Source organism: Melospiza georgiana, chromosome 11 (assembly GCF_028018845.1).
Source record: "Melospiza georgiana isolate bMelGeo1 chromosome 11, bMelGeo1.pri, whole genome shotgun sequence".
Lineage (NCBI taxonomy): Eukaryota > Metazoa > Chordata > Aves > Passeriformes > Passerellidae > Melospiza > Melospiza georgiana.
The window spans coordinates 10,956,241-10,974,826 of NC_080440.1; the positions used below are offsets into that span (position 1 = coordinate 10,956,241).

An 18,586-nucleotide genomic window follows, 5' to 3' on the forward strand; every position below is an offset into this window, starting at 1 on the left:
GCCACAGGAAGGGCTGCCTCCACCTCCAAAGCCAGCCAGCCCCAGCCACAGGAGGCTGCTGCAGATTTGCTGGATTAGCACCGTCCCAGGCGGCAGCGGTGTATGTTATTGCTGGAAGGTTCACATCTTATCATTTAATCAAATAAAGTGCATTTGTGGATTACACAATCATTTGCAGGCCATGATAATCTTTTTCTGGTTAGCTCTGCTCCGGGACTGAGGAGGCAAACAAAGACATTTGTAGCTGTCGTTGGAGGCCCTGGCTTCCTGCCAGAAGCTCTTACTCCTTGGGAAAACTGGTGCAATTTGTATTGAAGAACATCCTGGTGATGGTGAAATACTAGATATTTATTTATTTATTTACTTATTTATTAGGTCAACCAGGAGGTTTTCAAGTTTTTGTTCCCAATTTTTAAAATAAAAATCCTCCTTGCAAAGGGCTCAGAGTAAGGCACCAAGGTCTCTTCAGGGAGACACCCTCATCTCTATGCCTTGATAAAAGCAATGAAAGCTACTTTATATGGACTGACAATTTATTTAAAATACAATTTCTGAACCCACCACAGTGCTCACCTGTTTGATGCTCAGCTGCCACCTGCTCCCATGCGGCCATGAGGATGGTGTTTGGTGCAGCACAAAACTGGGGAAGATGAGGGTCTTTTTCCTGCTGCCCTCAATTAAATCCTCCCAGAAACCTGATCAAAATTTGGTTAAAATGTGATTTTCTTAAGTATTTTAAAAGCGGGTAAAAGAAAATTTTATTTTTTTAAGACAGGAAAACAAGAACAAAACAATCTTTGTTTTATTGACGCTATAGTGGATGTTTAATACCTGCCGATGATGTTCTTGCTGGAGAGAAGGAAAACTGCAAGAGAAAACATGAAAAACATCCAGTTTATACACACACTAAATGCAGAGAAAATATGTATTCAGCATCCACAGTACATCAGCCCTGCCAGCCCAATCTCTCAGAAGACTGGCCCCAGGGCAGGAAAAGGCTAAGGAAACAATAAAAAACAAAAAAGCAGCCTAATTTGTGTGGCCTTGGTCTGTGTGCTGGGCTCCTGCTGACCCCACACCCCAGGGATTCACACCCTCCTCTCTAGGAATGTCTCCCCACACCTGCCACACCACTGACCTCGCTGAGGAAGGCTCCCCTGTGAGGAGGGTGCTGAGGTGACCAGCTGCTGCCCTGGGCTTCCTCTCCTGGGGCTTCACTTTGGGACCCTGCAGAGAGTACAATGCAGTTTGGAGATACCCAGAGTTAGAGGGTGACACAGCTTTAAAGACAAGGATCAGGAGCTGGAAAAGATGAGGAGCTGGAAAAGAAGACGCCCCTGTAGCGTGCAGAGCCTGCAGAGACACGACTGCAGCATCACCTCACCACTGGGCACTTCCTCCCTGTTGTGTCCCACGGGAGGAAGGGCCAGGAGGTCTGAGGGGTAAAAGTGAAGCTGCCCCAGCCCTGGTTGGTTCCCATGGACCTTTGAGTGGTAGAAGAGTCAAGCAGGTATCTACCTTCCTGCGCTTGCAGCATGGCAGGTTCAGCTCCTCTGTGTCTGATCAGCAGCTCCGAGCAGTTTGAAAGGCGATGAGTAAAATCAAACTGTTTAAAGCAATTTAACATGAGCCACCCAGGAAAGGGGCTGATGGGGAAGCCACCTAAATTCCCCTGTGAGTGTCTGGAACTCCTTTGGTGGGTGTTAACAAGCACACACACCCACACATGCACTGCATTGCTGGCACATCATGATGCTATTTTGCATCACATCCCCCTGCACAGCCACAGATTTACCCTCTGCTCCCAAAGCTGCCTACTCCATGCACCCACATCACCCCCAAAAACACAGGCAAAACACCAGCTTTAGCAAAAATGTTTAATCTCTCCTTGATGCATGTGTTTATTTACAAGTACTAAATCTGAAGAACATTAAAATAGGAAATAGCAGGATATTTACACGATCAAAGGGCGCTTGACCAGCCATGCTGGCCTGTTGCTTCAAGTCTGAAACAATCACAGAAAAGGAATCAGGACTCCAGAGTATGATTCTTTTTTTTTCCCCATTTAATTTTCTAAAACTATCAGAATTCTCTGCCTCTTTCCAGACCCACCTTGGGTTTCCCCCTGCTTCCTTAAAGGACAGCTTGTTGTGCGCTTTGGTCGGGAGCGGGTGAGCCTGCGGGGTCCCCACCTGTCCCCCTGCTCCCTGTCCCCAGGCTGGGCCAGGGACAGCTCTGGGTGTGACATGGGGCTCCTGCTAGGGGGGACACTGCCGGGCTGGGCTGCACATTTTTTAACCCCAAACTGAAGGGAAAGGCAATGAGAGCAGGGAGGGACCCCCTTGCTTGCAGTGGTGGGGGATCAGCCTGCACGGTGCAGCTGCCTCTGGAAACGCAGGCTCACAACAAGGGGTGCTTCTCCATCTCACCCCATTCTGGGGCATGGGCTACACCAGCAGGAAGAGGAGTCTTGTGGATGCTTCCCAGCTTCTCCACACCTATTCCCCTTCCGAGGCAGGGTCTGACAGGGCTGTTCCGACCCCACCAGGCTGGTCAAGGACGGGTGGGCAGCTGCCTGGCACAATTAAGGACGCTGGGCATCATGCGAAAGGCAAAGGTAGCACCAAGAAGCGCCAGAGGCTGCGGGCAGCACTGCAGTGCCCACCCCACTGACCAGCATCCTCCCTGTCAGGGGCAGCAAGGGACCCCCAAGCAATGGGGAAGTGCTGGGGTACCCTTCAGTGGAGCAAACCACAGACACCCCAAAGCTCTCCAGGAGGAAGCCAACGGCAACTCATCCCAAGGATCACACTATGGGCAGTCAGCATCACCAGGGAGTTGGAAGAGCCAGGTCACAGCACAAGGGGAGCCCAGAAAGCAGAGCCACACCATGGCACTGCCAGCCTGCCCAGCATCACCTCCCCAGGAGCCTCTCTGCTGCCCAAATCCATCTCAGACCCACCATGGCCAAAAAACTCATCTGTCCCTCCAGGCTGGCTGAGGGAGCACCTACAGCATTGGTGCTGGGAAAGCTACAGGCTAACAGACCTCAGCAATTTACAGTGCCTCCAGTCCCCTGTGTCAAAAGGGAAACTTCCAGGGAGGTGTTCTTGGAAACACATCTCCATCCCCTCTCAACCACCACAAAACCCATGTGCTTGGCTGCCCCAACAGCAACCAAAGCTCCCCAAGACACTCTTACCAGTGCAACAGGCAGAGCCCTCTCCAGTCCTGGACAGAGACCCCAAGGGCATCACTCCCCTTCCAGCACACCGCAGCGATCACCGACGCATTGCCGCCATCCTCCGCGCCTTTTCCAGCACCTCCACCAGCACCACGCAGCCAGCAATGCCACAGGGAAGAAGTTTTGCACCAAAGGGAGCTGCAGGCACCCCTCCACCCCACCACAGCAGCAGTGGATCCTACAAAGGGACCCCCAGAGGGTTCTGTCCCATCAGAGCACCCAGAGAGATGCTGGCACCAGCAGTGGCCCCAGCACAGGGCACACAGCTGTCCTTTAAGGCTCTCCAAGTACCACATTTGAGATGTGAACCTCTAAAGTCTTTCTTTTTGCTGTTTCTTTTTTTTTTTTTTTTCTTTTGGACGAGAAAGTGGCAAAATAATTTCAAATTAAAAAAAATAGGTAACAGGTCTAAACAAACCTCTAATATTCAATACTCGCAGTTTCTTTGTTTTATGGGTTTTTTCTTCTGTTTCTTAAAAAGATCAACTCAGACTAAAATCTAGCACAGTCATGCAACAGCCCACAGCTCTCAGAAATCCAGCGACAGCTCAGGGTTCGTAGGTTTGGGAAACAATTATAAATTCTTTTTCAGTTTTGCTGTTGTGGTTGGATTCTTTTGTCATCTTTTTTTTTTCTTTTCTTTTTTTTAATCAGCATCTTCTCTCCTTTCCCTCCTTATTAAAACAAAACAAAACCAAACAAAATTACAACATAATGAGAGATGTGCAGGCTTCAAACAGTTGTTCTGCATGGTGAGAAAGGCTTGGAAGTTCCTTCCACACCATTTGGTATCCTTTTTTAAATTTTTTTTTTTTTTTTTGCAGTGGTTGTTTGTTTTGTTTAATCTGGCTGCGTAAATTCATCTCATTTTTATATCGGTTCAATTCTCCTTCAGTTAACTATACAGCACCCCACTGGGGCACGAGAATTAGATTGTAACCACATATATATATATACACACTTTTATTATTTTTTTTTTAATTAAAAACTTCATTATTTCTCCCTCTCCCCCCCTTAACTTGCAATTTAAGGGAATGGACAGAAATCAGCTGGGCTTCTCTCCACTTGGATTTCGACAGCCATCCGCTCCTGGCAGAGTGTGGCCCCATGTGCTGTGGCCTGGGCAGTGACAGGAGCTCTCAGTACAGAAAAGGAAAGGGTTTTGCTCTTTTTTTTTTTGGAAGTTTTTGGTCACCTGCTGCCCTTCAGGGCAGCATTCAGCACCTTTTCATCTCTGGAAAGCACAAACCCACGAGGAACTGACATTTCCAAGGGGGAAGCTGAGGGAGAGACCTCAGGTCCCCAGCAAAGCCCCATCAGGGCAGAGGCAGCGGAGGGGAGACGGGGTGACAGCAAGGAGAGAAAGGGGGAGAAAGAAGGAAAAGACAGAGAAAGAAAGGTCAGTCTTGGGTGGAAGGTCCTGCACACATTTGGGCTCCCCAGGTGGAAGAGCAGGTGACATCCCCATGGCAGCCAGAATCCCAGTCCCTGCATGGGCTGGGAGCCCAGTGGGGTTTGCCAGGGGGATCCCAGGCAGGAGTGCAGGGGAGCTGCCTCCCCTCTCACTGGGGATCTGCTCTCTTCCCCTGCATCAGCACAAAAAGATGATGGGCAAAAATAAATGCAAAGGGGCTTTGTTAAGGCGGCTCCAGTGCCAAAGAATCTGACACAAGAAGCCAGGCTGGCTCTCCATCAACCCTCCTGACAGCCCCCAAGGCCCCACAGCCATCCTCCACCCCGCATCATCCCAGGACAGGCAGGAGCAGGCAGCACTGCCCAGACCAGCCCACGGCCACCGAACCAGGAAAACAAGGACAAGCTCAACAAAACACCAACCATCCCTCAGCAATCACCCAGGAAAAGAAAAACCAGCCTTGGGATCTCCCTTCCTCTCTGATTTTGACCTCCAGAACCACTCAGCAGCATTAAAATAACAGCATCTATCCAGCTAACAAAACTCCCAACTTTTTTTTCTTCAATTTTTTTTTTCGCACTTAACAACATTCAAATAAAACATGGCACAGGACATATTTTAGAAATATCAAAGCTCCCTTTCCTGCCCACCCCTAAAGCCCCAACCCCAAATCTCCCCAGCATCAGTCCTTTAGCTTATCTCTTAAAATTGTTTTTGTTAGTTTGTTGCAAAAAATTCAGAATATTTTTTCCCCTCCCATTTTTTAATTTTTTTTCCCTTTAAATTAAAAATTTTGTTTGTCTCGTGTAAATTGTGCAAATATAGCAGTTAACACTAGTGGCAGAAGGCCAGAGAGAGAGAGAGAAGGGGGCAGAGACAGAAAAAGAGAGAGGAGGAGGAGGAGAGGGGGTGGACAGCTGGGGGGAAGGAAGGGAGAGCAAGTCAAGTACAGTAAAAATAGGAGCCCACCCACCCTCCCTTCACCAAAGTAACAACAACATCCAAACGCCTTCCTAGGAAGCCCCGCGGTCCCGACCCTCCTGTGCGGGCTCAGGGGCTCTGCCCGAGCCAGGAGCGCCCAGCAGGTCCGTGGGGCAGCCCAGCCCCTTCTCCTCTGCCCCCATGGCCTCTCTGCAAGGTCCCTGCTGCCTGCCGTGGGGCTGGGGCTCGCTCTGTGGCTCAGGGAGTTCCATGGACGCTGCTGCTGCTGCTGCTGCTGCCCTCGGGGTTCGTGGTTTGTTCCGCTAAGCGCGAGGTTTCTCTGGGTGGCCGTGGGGAGCTCCCGTGGGCCCGGCCGGTCCCAGCCCCAAAGTCTTGTGCCCACAGCTGCTGCTGGCCGGTCCTTCCTCCCTCCCTCCCTCTGTCCATCCGTCCGTCTGTCCGTCCTGCCGCCCCGCTGCCGGACGCTGGCGCCGCCGCCGCCTTCTCAGCTGCTTAAGGCCATTGTGTCGATCGCCTGCTCCAGCTTACTCCGCAGCCGCTGCCTCCGGGCCTGCTCGTCCTTCTCCAACGCAGCCAAAATCTGGGGAGAGAGGGGAGGAGAGACAGTGAGGAGGTGCCCTCCTATCCAAAGTGGCTCCTTGTGGCCTGCTGGCTCTTTGAGGGCATCAGGACACAGGGATGTGGCCCCATGGGAAGTGTTCTTGTGCCCCAACAGGGCCAAAGGAAGTGCAAGGTGAAAGACGCTACTGTGAGTGGTGCCATCCACAAATCGAGCCCATCAGGACCCCCAAAGGGTCTGCAGGGACACCGGGGACCTGCCTGACACTAACGAGGAGCCAACCTGCACATGGGAAATGAAGAAAACACAGTCAAACAGCGGGTAAACTCCAAATCCAAGCCAATGACACCTTCCCACCACATCTGTGACTCCAACAATCCTGGAACACCTCAGGGAAGCAGGGGTTGTGTTTCAGAGACCACAGTCAAACCATGAACTGGTTCCACATGCACAAAAACACCAAATCCACAAGGCCTCAGCTGCCACCAGTGTTAAAACCTGTCTCATTTCATCCCACTGGGGGACAGTGGGGTGCTGGAAGGGGACATCTGACAGATGCACCAGCAAAGCCTGGGAGCCCCCATTCCTGTTCAAGGGGTGCACCCACAGACACCTGAGAAGGACTTTCCTCCCCTGAAATCCTTTCTCTAAACAAGCTGCTGATAAGGATGACAGACTGCAGGCTGGAGGGACAGTCCCCAGCCGTGGGCTAGATGTCACCATGCCCCCAGGCCTGGGGAAGGACTAGTGTAGAGGATGAGACTCAGCGTAGGGAAAAGGGAGTAACAAAGTGCAAAACAAAGGGGCAATTGCCCTCCCAGCAGCCAGGAATCTCATCTCAGTAACATCACATCAGCAGAGCAGAAAAGCTGATTTGAAAAAACAAACCTGACAGAAATCTCATCTCCTCGGGTGAGCTAGTTGAGAGAGCAAATTTTTTGCAATTATATATCAAGGCATCCGTCAAAGGGGACTTGATTAACCATTTCATTGGCTGCATAATTGGAAACCAACTGTTGTATAATTAATAGACTTACTAGGAGGCAGGCAAAGTCCATCAGGAGCCCTACAGGTAACTTCTTAATGGGGAATCAGCTCCCTTTGATTAAGAGCTGCTGCAGCGCCGGCGAGTTGTTGAGAGGCAGGCAGAGCATGCTGAGGAGCATCCACCACTCTGCCACAACCAGCCTCTGGCCACCAGGAGACTGGATCTCCCCCAGGCTATTTTGGGGCAGAACCAGGCTGGCCTCTGTCTCCTGGGGCAGTAAGAGATGCCTGATGGGGAATCTCTCCCCAAAAGAGAAAGAAAAGCTACATCTGGGCACTGGTGTCAGCTCCCAATGAGGGGGAATATCACCAGCATCAGCTGGACACATCTGATTTACCTCCTCTGGCAGCAACATCTCAGGGAAGCAGCTGGACTGGGAAGAACTCATAGATTCTGCCACAAACCTGCTACTGGGAAACACTCCCCCCCATCCATCTCCACAGATGCTCTCAGCCCTCACTATACACACAGAGTAAAATACCTGTAGTGACACACAGAAATCAAAACCCCACATGCCTGAAAGGTGCCTGGGCTGGAACCAAATGAGATTGGTCAGAGAAGTGAAGGGAAGCCTATTCCCCCTACCTGCCTCCTCTGCCTCTCCCAACCAGACAGAGGTATATCCTGGAATGCTGAGGTGCCAAATGATTCCCAAACTGCCCATGCACTTATTTACTCTTATCTCAGCCTTATGGAAACAATGCAGTCAAAGGAAACCTGTGCTGAGTGTAGAGACACCCAGGTTTGTCACCTGCTGTAAGGAGCCAGGACCACTGATTACCAAGATGCAAGTACCCAAATGAAAATTAATTATGATTTTCATTCACAGCCAATGACAGCACATTATTGCACTGAACAACAGGAAAAATTATTCTCTCCCATTTTGCATCAAAGAGGGTGCAATCGGGCTGCATATAATTGTGCTTAATGATGAAAACAAACAAAGGGAACAGCTGCGATTTATTAATCCCATTACAAATAATAAAAGAAGTTCCTGAGAGCTGTGAACACACTTGTGATGCTCAGAGAGCAGGCAACAGCAAGACACTCAACAGATGTCAGGCTGCTGTTGGCAGGCAAGAAGAGGACCTGTGCCCCTAAAGAGCAGCTCATTGGTGCCATGGGTTCATCTCACATGGTCCCCTCCATGATCTTGCCCAGGACTTGGAGGATTTATTTAAGGATTGTGGGACTTTTAGCCTGGAGGAAGTGAGCAATGGATGATGGCTCAGGGATGATAGCTGGACCACAGCAAATCTGGATTGCTCCACTTTCACTCTCATGGTAGCCACAGAACTGTGTGCAAGCTGTAAAACCCCAAAAGCCCTTCATGGCCAGCCCACTTCCCAGAGCAATAGGGGCCTCTGGAATGTGTCATCCAAAATCATCCTAAGGGCTGGCATAGAGGTCCCACCAGCACAGTCATCAGTTTATGGCCATCAGCTGCATGATGACCACAGCATCTTCACAAGAACCAGGATCTCCTCTTCCCTCCTGTAAAGCACTGAGTTCCATAGGATATTGGCCACCATGATTCCAGAGCTGACCTTAAACCCAGGAGCCAGGTCTGCTGCAACTTGCCCATGGATTCTTTAAATTCCCACCTCAAAGAGGCAGTGGGAGAAGCCTCTTTGGATTGCTGCGTGGTACAACAGGCACCCCATTTCCTCTCCTGGCTCTGAGTGGGAAGATGTTCTGGCACTCTGTCACTTGAATTAGCCACCATTCAGATATAGTCATCAACTCCTTTATTGGGACAATAAAATCTGTACTATCCTGCTATGTGTATAGACCTATATTTTACTGTAGTTACGTATTTTATTGCTTTAATAAGATGTAGGCTGTGGATTTGAGCAGAGTTTTGAGAAATTAATTTGTATAAATTACAACAAAGGAGTTCTTAACCATCCTTACTGACAACCATAAAACAAGCACTGGAGAGACCACCACATCCTCTAAGATCCCTGGGGAGAGGAGCCAAACACCACATGTACAGTTCCACAGCACTGGTACCACCATGGTGCAGGGTTGGTGGCAGTGAATAGGGGAAGCACGCTGAGATAATGCTGGGAACTCTGCAGCCTCATGGAGCTCATGTGCCAAATGTGTAGAAAAATAGGTGTTTCCCACATTACTCACTACAGAAAATATGAGGAATGAGCACTGCCCACTCCAGCTCCTGGCTTCATGCCTCCCAAACCTTTCCTTCTCCAGCAGCCCAAGCACAGACATGGAACATGTTACTATTCCACATTTCACGGTTTGTTTTTCTATAGGAAAAAGCAGGGGACTGCAGAAACAAGGACAAAAGGACTCAAGTGGCAGCTCAGGCCTGCCTGTGCCTCACCACATCTTACCTCATCCTTGTACTTGGTGATGTAGGAGTAGATCTCGTGCAGGGCACTCATGCTGTTGAACTGGCTGAGGTGTAACCGTGACTGCTCCGCCAGGTACGCGCTCATGTCCTGGTCACTGATCGCTGGCATTTTAGCTATATCTGCATAATATCTGCAGGGAGGAAAACAGGGGTGGCTCAGAAACAGGGACAGGCACGAAGGGATGGGTCCCCACCACCATGGTCACAGAGAACTTGCCTGGAAAGGCAAGTGAAGAGCATCTTTCCTCCAAGCAGGGACATACAATCACCCATTTTAACACTGCTCATTAAGAGGTCTCTGAGGATTCCACAGAGCAGTCTGCACAGTTAAAAATGTGCTCCTGATGGAGCAGCACCCAGCTGAGTCCAATTCTGCTCGCCATGTTGGGAAGCCAAGCAATCTTGCTCTAAGGGATTTTCCACCCTCTCCTAAACTACACATTTTTTGTCCTTCCCATCCCATTGGCATGCTACATGCACCAGGACCCTCCACACCTGCAGTAGCACACAAGGTTTTGCTACTACTCTCCTAAGGTCACCATGTGCCTAAAGCCATCAATGCCCCTTTGCATTCAATTAAATACTTGGGTTGTGAACACATGACAAGGTGACATGCTGCCCCTGCAGCAATACACGTGCTGTGGCAGTGGAAAAACAGAATACCCAACAGGATGTTGATCACAACCTTGAGAGGACGAAGCTGCAGCATTCCCTTACAGCAGGAGTTACACCAAGCAGACACACCAGTGGACTGGCTGCTGAGGACTTTTTGGAAGCCAGGGTTGTGTCCATAGGCCTTGTTTTAAAAGCAACCCCACTCCCAGCAAATAAGCTCTTCCAGCATTTCCACCTGGAAATGCAGAGTGCCAGCCTCTCTCAGGTTTGCTCTGCTCCTCATGACTCCCCACTTGGTAAAGTTTCTGGTACAGTGATTAGCACCACTCAGCTGAACGCTGAGATGGAACACTGCTGAAGCACTTGGATAGGAGCAGATGGCAGCAAGACCACTTGAGAAGATGAATATGAGGATCCACTCCATCCCACTGCACTGAACTCAACTAGTGATAAACCACTTGGGTAGTTTTAACAAAGAGGCTCATTCATACCCAGAAAAAGATGCAAGGATGCTGCCAGGAGAGCAGCGGTCTGAGGTGAGGACCTCTGACTAAACCAGGCATCTCCTACACCCCCAGAGAGATCTCACATCCCAGAAGGACATCCCCTAAAGCAGCAGTTTCACACTCTAGGTGTTATCATGACGTATAGGGTGGGAAGAAACCATCATTTTTCAATACAAGTGTGCGTGGCCCACATGGACCAAGACTCCAGTCACACCATCCATTTCCAGAGGACACCTGTGACCCCAGCAGTAGTCCCTTTGGGTTTCCCCAGGTTTCCCTCTTCCTAAGCCTTTCCCTGTGGTATTCCTGCCTCAGATTGGCAGGATGCCCTTCTTTCAGCTGGTGCCTGAGCCACAGCAGCAGACAGACCTGCTGTTGGGACCGGCAGTCCCACTCAGCCACCCCCACACCACTCCCATCCCTCCTCTGCAAAGCTCTGTGACTATAACTGTGCCAAAAGCCAGAAGTGCTGATTATGCCACAAATCCCTGCAGCAGAGGAACAGTAGTAGACACAGTCACCCCCTGCACAGGACATCTCTGCCCCCTGCTCATCTGCCTCTGGGACCATACTGGAGGTAAGCAATGGCAGGAACATCTGTCACCACTGAGATCTCCCACCTCCTCCCCGGGGACGCAGAATGTCTAGACCAATGTTTAACTCAGAAATGGTTTGATACCTTTTTTCTTCCAGGCACATACACAGAGCTGAATATTTTTGTCATAGAGATGGCAAGGTCAGAGAAATTCACCTTATGAAGCTTGTGATGTTCCTGTGGGACCCCACTCCAAAGCCCCATCCAGCCCCGTGCAAAGAACTTCCCCCTATTACAATGCAGCTCATCTCTCAGCTCAGGCATCATATTTCAGGGGCACCTTTCCTTCTGATCCAAGCCCTGCCTTCCTCGAGGGAAGACACTTGTCTTTGTACTTGCCTGTGAAACAGCAAGCATGCTGATGGTGCAACAAAAATATCTGTGTACAAACAGTACCCAATGATGATTTAGGCTACAAAGTTCCACCCTTACAAACAAGAGAATATGACATTTACTGTTGTCTGGACATCCTTCATTTAGTTCATTCTGTATTTGGTCAAGATGCTGAAAAAGGGCTCTCAGTTAAGAAAAAAGCAGAATCTTTAGCCCAGTACATCATCACCAAGGAAAAGTTGCAACAGCAACCTGAAATCTGGCATTTTTTAAGTTTCACGAAGTTCCATTTCACAAGATGGCAACATTTTAACTGTAGCTCTACTTGGAGGGCTTTGGAGGACATCTCCTAGGTTTCTCTCCCAAAAGGATAAAGCTAAACACAGCATTATGCCTGAGTGCATCAATTTGCAATCAGTCTCATTCAAACCCTGAACCCTTAACACTACATTAATTCAGCAGGACAGAGGGACATCTCTCCTCAGCTAACAGGGAAGGTGGAAGCTGTTGGAAGGTGTCAGGGGACCTGCTCCCCTTCCTGCTCCTCAGCACAGAGACTGCAGCCTGAGCACTGGGAAATGATAATTTTCAAGCATTTCAGCAAAAACTGCATGTATTGTTGTGATACAAAAAAGCACTTCTCTAGTCCAAGGCTGAGTTCTCACTGCTCTTCAAAAGCAATCAAGCGAGGTGTTAGTAATTCCCTAGTACAAACCAAGTTTTTACAACAGAAAACATCAGGCAACCTAATAGTGGAGGTTGCTTTTAGCACCCCTTAAGCAAGTCATAAAAGGCTCTTTAAAACAATCATTGCAAATTCATTCCAGGAGACAATCATGAGAAAGCATCATCCCCCAAACAAGAGGACCACCTTGTGTGAGCATTAGGACAGTCCTGCTGCAGCCAGCTACCAAGAGGAGCCCTCCCAAAAACCCACAGCCTCACATTAATGAATAAGTCCCCCAGGAGAAGCAAGGAGCTTTGCCAAGTCTACTCACCTTTCTACCCAGCTCTTGTAGTTGGGGATGTCCTTGGCATACAGTAGTTTGTTGGAGGGAGAGTCCTTTCCTAGCTTGTGCTCAGAAGTTGAGCAGGAGTCCATGAATGTCTGAGCCACCACGGATAGGCAGGCATCAGTAATACTGTTCTTGTGAATGTCGAACACAAACTGGGGGTTCTTAATCACATTCACCCAAAAACGTAGAGGTAGACTGAGGGATGAAGGAAACAGGAGTCAGCACCTGAACCACACCCTGCAGGGCAGCTGGCACTTAGATGCACCTCCAGCTGTGGAGAAAGAGCTTCCCAAGACCCAGAATTGGGCGGGTTGATTTTCCCAGCATTCCAGGGATGCAAACACCCTGGGTAAAAGGCCATTCCCCCTGCCCACCCCAACAAGGCTGCATTTCTCCATGAAGAAATTCCTCAGCACTGCCACCATCCCCAAAGGCACAGCAGGGCAGTGCAGATCTGTGGTTTCTCCAAGGATCCACTCTCCCTGGAGAAACCTTGCTGAGCCCGTGGGTCAAACCAGGCACGGTCCCTTTCTCCTACATTAATAATCCATTTGAAGGCACTGTGTGGCATTTCACACATCTCCCGTGGCAGAGGAGGGAGTTAGCTGGACTCCTCAAGGGACTCATTAGCACATTTAACACCAGAGGAAAATTTAGGTGGCCTCAGATGCTGGAAATAAAGCTCTCAGCTGTAGAGACAGCAGGTCTCCTGGCGAGCCATCGACTGGTTGTTTGCTGCTTACTGACACCACATGCCACCCTCCATGGCTCCCCTTCCCAATCCTGCTGGTCCTCTCCTCTCCTAGGAGCACCTCAGAGCCTCCCCCACCAGAAATCCTCCTCACTCTGTCATACTCCAGCACCTACACTCAGTGAATGCTTTTATCTTAAAGAAAACACACTTTGTTCCCCAGGACTTTCCTAATGAGGGTACTGGGTGCATGTACATATTTCATTTGTGAAGGGAATGGCCTGGAGAAATTAGCTCCACATGTCGAATTAGCGCCCAGAGATAAGCACAGGCATTAGTATGCAAGAGCCTGTGTGCCCAGCCCCTGAAGAGTGGGGCTTTTTTCCTTCCTTGCCTTTCACTCCTTCTTTTAATATAGGAAGCTGAGTTATAAATCAGTTCCAAGCACTTCCACGCTCTCACATCTCCATTTAAAAATGTTTCTTTTCCTGCCCTGCTAATTGCAAACAGTTACTGAACTACACAAAAGCGATTTGGCTGCCATTTAACAAATGCCAGACACGGGGAACATACGTACCCGTCTCCAGTCACAGTAAAATCAGAGATGAAATCAGTGAGGCAGCAGAAATGAAAAATGCCAGAGGGGGCTGAGGAGAGCCAGCACCTGCCTGAGCCCCAGCACAGCACCCAGGAGTGTCACAGGAGTGTCACAGGCTGCCCTGCCCCAGCGTTCAGTGATCAGCAGAGCAGGGGCTGGCTCTGCAGGCAAGGGCAGGGAGGATGTGCACACACAGAGCTCTGCTGGCTTTGTTTGGGCACGGCTGAGTGACAGCCAGAGTGTGGAAACACCTTCAGGACAGCAGAGATGAGAATCGGGGCTGGCATCCCTGGAGGAGCCCGGAGGATGGAGAGGCCAAGGTGAGATGGGAACACAGCCCTGAGCACTGCAGCCATCAGGGGGAGCGTGGTGCTTGGGATCTGGGGAAGGGCTGAGGGAGAACTGCATTCCTGGGATTTTTTCTGCCAAGGAAGGCATGAAAGGGATTTACCCACACCCGAAATACAGAGATATGGGCCTCTCTTGTCCTGGATCATTTCCAGGTTCATATTTCTGCTCCCTGCGGGAGGCCTTGGAAGCTGTGATGTTCTTAGCCCACCACCCAGCCCACTGTCCTTCTCCATTACCAGTTACTCTTCCAGGTGTGCCTGACATCATAATCATTGATCTGATGCTTATCAGCTTGTTCATCCAGGAAATCAAACATGTATTTGATGGCGAGGGGCAGTGCACTCCCACGGTGAGCTGTGCTGAAGATGGTCTCAAACAGGTCATCCACAAACTTCTGCAGGGTGCCCTGGGGAGGAGAAAGAGAAAAGGGCTGCTCAGCAACACCCTGGGCCAGCAGAGAGGTGGGTCTTTAACTAATGGTCAGCCTCTAACCAATTTCACTTCTATTCCTACACCTGAAAGAGCAAGTGTAGGAATAGAAGACAGTACAATCTGTGTAACCCTGCTGGTTCTCAGTGGTTTATACTGGGAAACAGACACTGCAGTGATGAGGTATCTCCTTCACTGTATGATCTGGCATGCTAAAAGTATACAAAAAGAAACACCATACAAAACAAAAGAAGTGTTGTATGTGCTGAGGGAAGTGGAACATGCTGCAGTGCCAAATGCCTGGGTTAATCACCCTTCCCACACCACCAGTTCTGCAGTTTTACCCCAAACACCAGAGGCACCTACCCCAGGGCATGTCTACTTTGCAGACCAGCAGCTGCTCAAGGATACAGGGAATAGTAAAAACACCAAAAGGTGCAAAGAGCAAACAGGAAAATCTACTCAGGGAATATTCACTGTAGTTTCAACACACAAACCCTTCACCTCTAGCTCAGAAAAGAGACCAGGTGAGGACGTCTTCCTGTGCTAGAGCAGGAGGCTAACAGAAGAACAGTGCTTACCACTTTTGGACAACCCAAATCACTACCCATCCCCAGCCACATTTCCAAAGCCAGGCACCAGCTCTAGCTCTCTGGGCCATACCTTGGTGGCCAGCAGACGGGTCAGGTAGATCTCAGAGACCATCTTGCTGCCGCGGTCGCCCTCCCGCTGGTCCATGTGGTCGTGGTTTTTCACCAGGTGCCAGAGTTTGGTGCCGCTCTCCAGGTCGGGGGTGATCATGGGGGTCCGTGAGCGCAGGCTGTCGGGGCTGCTGGCTGTCCTCAGCATGCTCTCTGCAAGCACAGGGGATGCTCCCACCCTGCCACCTCTGCCTCACCAGCAGCCACAGCATCCCCCTTGCCTCCACAGGAGCTTTGGGACTCAGCCTCTGCAGCCAGCATGAACTGGGAGCTCTGCTGTGACCATCCTCACAGCCTGCTGGGCCACAGGCAGGCCTGGCTGATGCACAGGGGCGAGGACAACCATGGAGGGAATTCTGCAGAGCCTGTCCTGCTCCCAGCATGCAAGTGCCAGGATCACAGATGCTTCCTGATCACACTATTCCCTTCCAAACCAAGGCTGAAGTACACCTGCCAGTACATTCGTGGGAGTCTTCAACTCTGCTCTTTAAAGTGCTAAGTGCCTCTGTGCTTATTTTAATTAGATTTCAGGGGAATAAAAGGGAAAGGATCCCTTAGCAGCAGCCATCTAACATTTGCCTTTTTCCCCTGAGCCCAACACACTGCAAAGAAAGATGGCTCTGAGGGCACCTGCTCCCTCTCCAACACTAGAATAGGTAGCATTGTGCAGGAGGGCTGGGAGTTTGGAGGACTTTGTTCACATGAGTTACAGTTATAGTCACTTGCCCTGTGGCTTGGTCCACATGCCCAGCCCAGTGTCACCTCCCCAGCCAGCCCAGAGGAGGATGCCCATGTGCACTCACCATATCTGCTGAGGGATTTGGTGAAGGTGGAGGAGTTGGAGATGTTGTAGGCTGAGTTCTGCTTGGGCACCAGGGCTACCGAGGAGCCATCTGTCACCTGTGAGCAGAAATGGGCTGAGCAGGCTGCCACAGCAGAGAGGCACAGGGGAACAGCCCCAGCACAGGGAGAAACCAGCCCCAGGGGGATGCAGTGACACTGCCACCATCCCAGGGACATCATCTCCAGCAAAGGAGCCTGACATAGCTCTGTGACAGCTGGGGGAAGGGGAAGAACAGGAACACACCAGGAAGCTCAGCATGAAAATGGCAGAGTAAGGTCAGAGTGGGAAGCAGCCTCTATGAGCCATGGAAATACCCCATTTAACAGGACCACCAACATGAGGTGCAGGCAGGAAAGTGACTACAGACCTCCTGGAGAGCTGAGCCCAGGCCCTGACCAAGCTGAGGAGGGAGAAAAGATGCTCAAGCTCAAAGCAGCTGGTGACTGCTCCATGCTCTCCATCATGGACAGCCTTACCTGGTAGTGGGCCAGGGTGTTCAGCCTCTTCCAGTCATTGTCAATCTTTGTGGTGACATCCTCATCCTGCAGTATGATGCGGGCCATCCTGCCCTGCCGCCACTCTGCCCCCACGAGGGAGAAGGATTCAAGGATTCGTGGTTAGTGAATAATAGGAGCATAAAGATAAGGCAGGGTAGAACACAGTCCCAAGGCATCAAATTAAGAGGGCTCCCACGCCTCTCTGAGCCCCAGGGCTGATGGCTATCAATGTGTTGGACAAATCCAAGTACTCAGGGAAAGACAGCATCAGTTTGACCCTGGTGACTGCTACTTTTGCTACTCTCCACTCCCCTGTCCCACCTTTAAGAACAGGACTATTAACACTGCTCTCAAGTATTGCTGGCCTCCTTGGAAGTGTCTCAAGACACCTCAAGCCTGCAATTCAGGCCCCAGAAGACCAAAGGGGGCTGTCCTCCCCACCCCTTCCACTGGCAGGATCCACACCCTCATGTCAGGCTCCTCACACACAGTCAGTGTCACCAGCATGGCAAAGTGAACTGAACAAGCACAAATGTGCTTCTGTAGGATCTGTTGATCCTGTCCTGCACAGATTTATTGGCACTTCTGCCCTTAGTCACATCCCTGTTCCCCACAGGGCAGTGCTTGGGCTCTCTCTTACCCAGGTCCATGTCTCCAGCTTTGGGTCTCTGGGAATAGGGCACGCCCTTGTAGACAGCATCCAGCAGCTTCTCCTTCACCTGCGTGATGGTGTCGCAGTTCAGCACCTTGACAGGGATCTCTGGGGCATTCTCATTCTCAGGGTTCACACAGTTGAGGGTCTACACAGGGTCAGAAAGGGTCGAGTGAGAGGCTGTGACACACTGGCTGCAAAGGCAGGTCCAAGGACACAAGGCTACAGCTGTCTACAGGCCGTGTCTGCTCACCTCCTGAGCTGCTGTGGAGTTGTAGCCTCATGGCACATCCCTGCTCACCTTTCCCCACCTCTCCCTGCCACCCTCAAACCTCCAATTCCCAAAAGGGAAGCACAGCTTCAGTGAAGGAATCCATGCCCAGTGCACCAAAGCCTGTTGAGAACAAGAAATGCCCAGGCACACTCCACTCCCCTCCCAAACCATCCCTGTGGAGACTGAGCTGCAGGTGAAGAACCAGCTGCAGGCTCAGCCAGGGGAAGGGTCTGGCTTGTCATTTAGCTGGACATAGGACATGGCTCAGAAGAAAGAGGAGAAGTATCTCTCCATCTCCTGCAGTAACCTCAAAGCTCTAACTTTGATCCCCACCAAACATGAGCTCCATATAGCACAAGCTCAACACATCTCCCACCCAAACCTGCCATTGCCAGGGGTTTGCTTGGAAAGATATGGAGCAGGATTCAGTTCATGTTTGGCTTCCTTGGGCCCATGGCAAGAGCAAACCTTACCAAGGAAAGGCCCTGCTTCTGACCTTGTCTGAGATGGGCCCCACTCAGACAGGGTGAGAGGCACCCCAGGAATGCTGGAGAGAACAACAGACAAAATTCTGTCTGAAAGTATTTTGTGTGCCTCCAAGATCTTGTTAAATAGGACCTGGCAGTCCTGGCAAGCACCAGAACCACTGAGGCTTCTGCTTGCACTAACCAGCATTTTGTAGTCAATCTGCTGCCGGATGAGCTTGTCCTCACTGAGGGAGTAGCGAGCCTCTCCTGTGATGGCATCAATGGGTCCCTTCTCCATCTGCTGCTTGATGGCACAGTAGAGCATGAAGAGTGGTTCCCCAGCACATTCCTGTGGGACAAGGGGATGGAGGAGAGGAAAGAGAGGAGTTAGAAGGTGCAGGCACCGGTTTTGCCTTTCAAGAACCACCACCAT

At 50.5% G+C, this 18,586-nt stretch overlaps 1 protein-coding gene across 1 annotated transcript in view; it reads right to left on the reverse strand.

Annotated features, from left to right (window-relative positions):
• Positions 1-5,747: 5,747 nt before the first annotated feature.
• PLXNA1 (plexin A1) overlaps positions 5,748-18,586 on the reverse strand; it is a 111,402-nt gene continuing 98,563 nt past the window's right edge. Inside the window, exons 24-32 of the mRNA XM_058031725.1 lie at positions 18,356-18,502; positions 17,401-17,560; positions 16,740-16,843; positions 16,223-16,319; positions 15,382-15,572; positions 14,526-14,695; positions 12,632-12,844; positions 9,565-9,715; positions 5,748-6,180 (exon numbers count right to left, since the gene is read on the reverse strand). Of these exons, the coding sequence (XP_057887708.1) occupies positions 6,085-6,180; positions 9,565-9,715; positions 12,632-12,844; positions 14,526-14,695; positions 15,382-15,572; positions 16,223-16,319; positions 16,740-16,843; positions 17,401-17,560; positions 18,356-18,502 (1,329 nt within the window). The 3' untranslated portion in view covers positions 5,748-6,084. The remainder of the gene's footprint in view (positions 6,181-9,564; positions 9,716-12,631; positions 12,845-14,525; positions 14,696-15,381; positions 15,573-16,222; positions 16,320-16,739; positions 16,844-17,400; positions 17,561-18,355; positions 18,503-18,586) is intronic.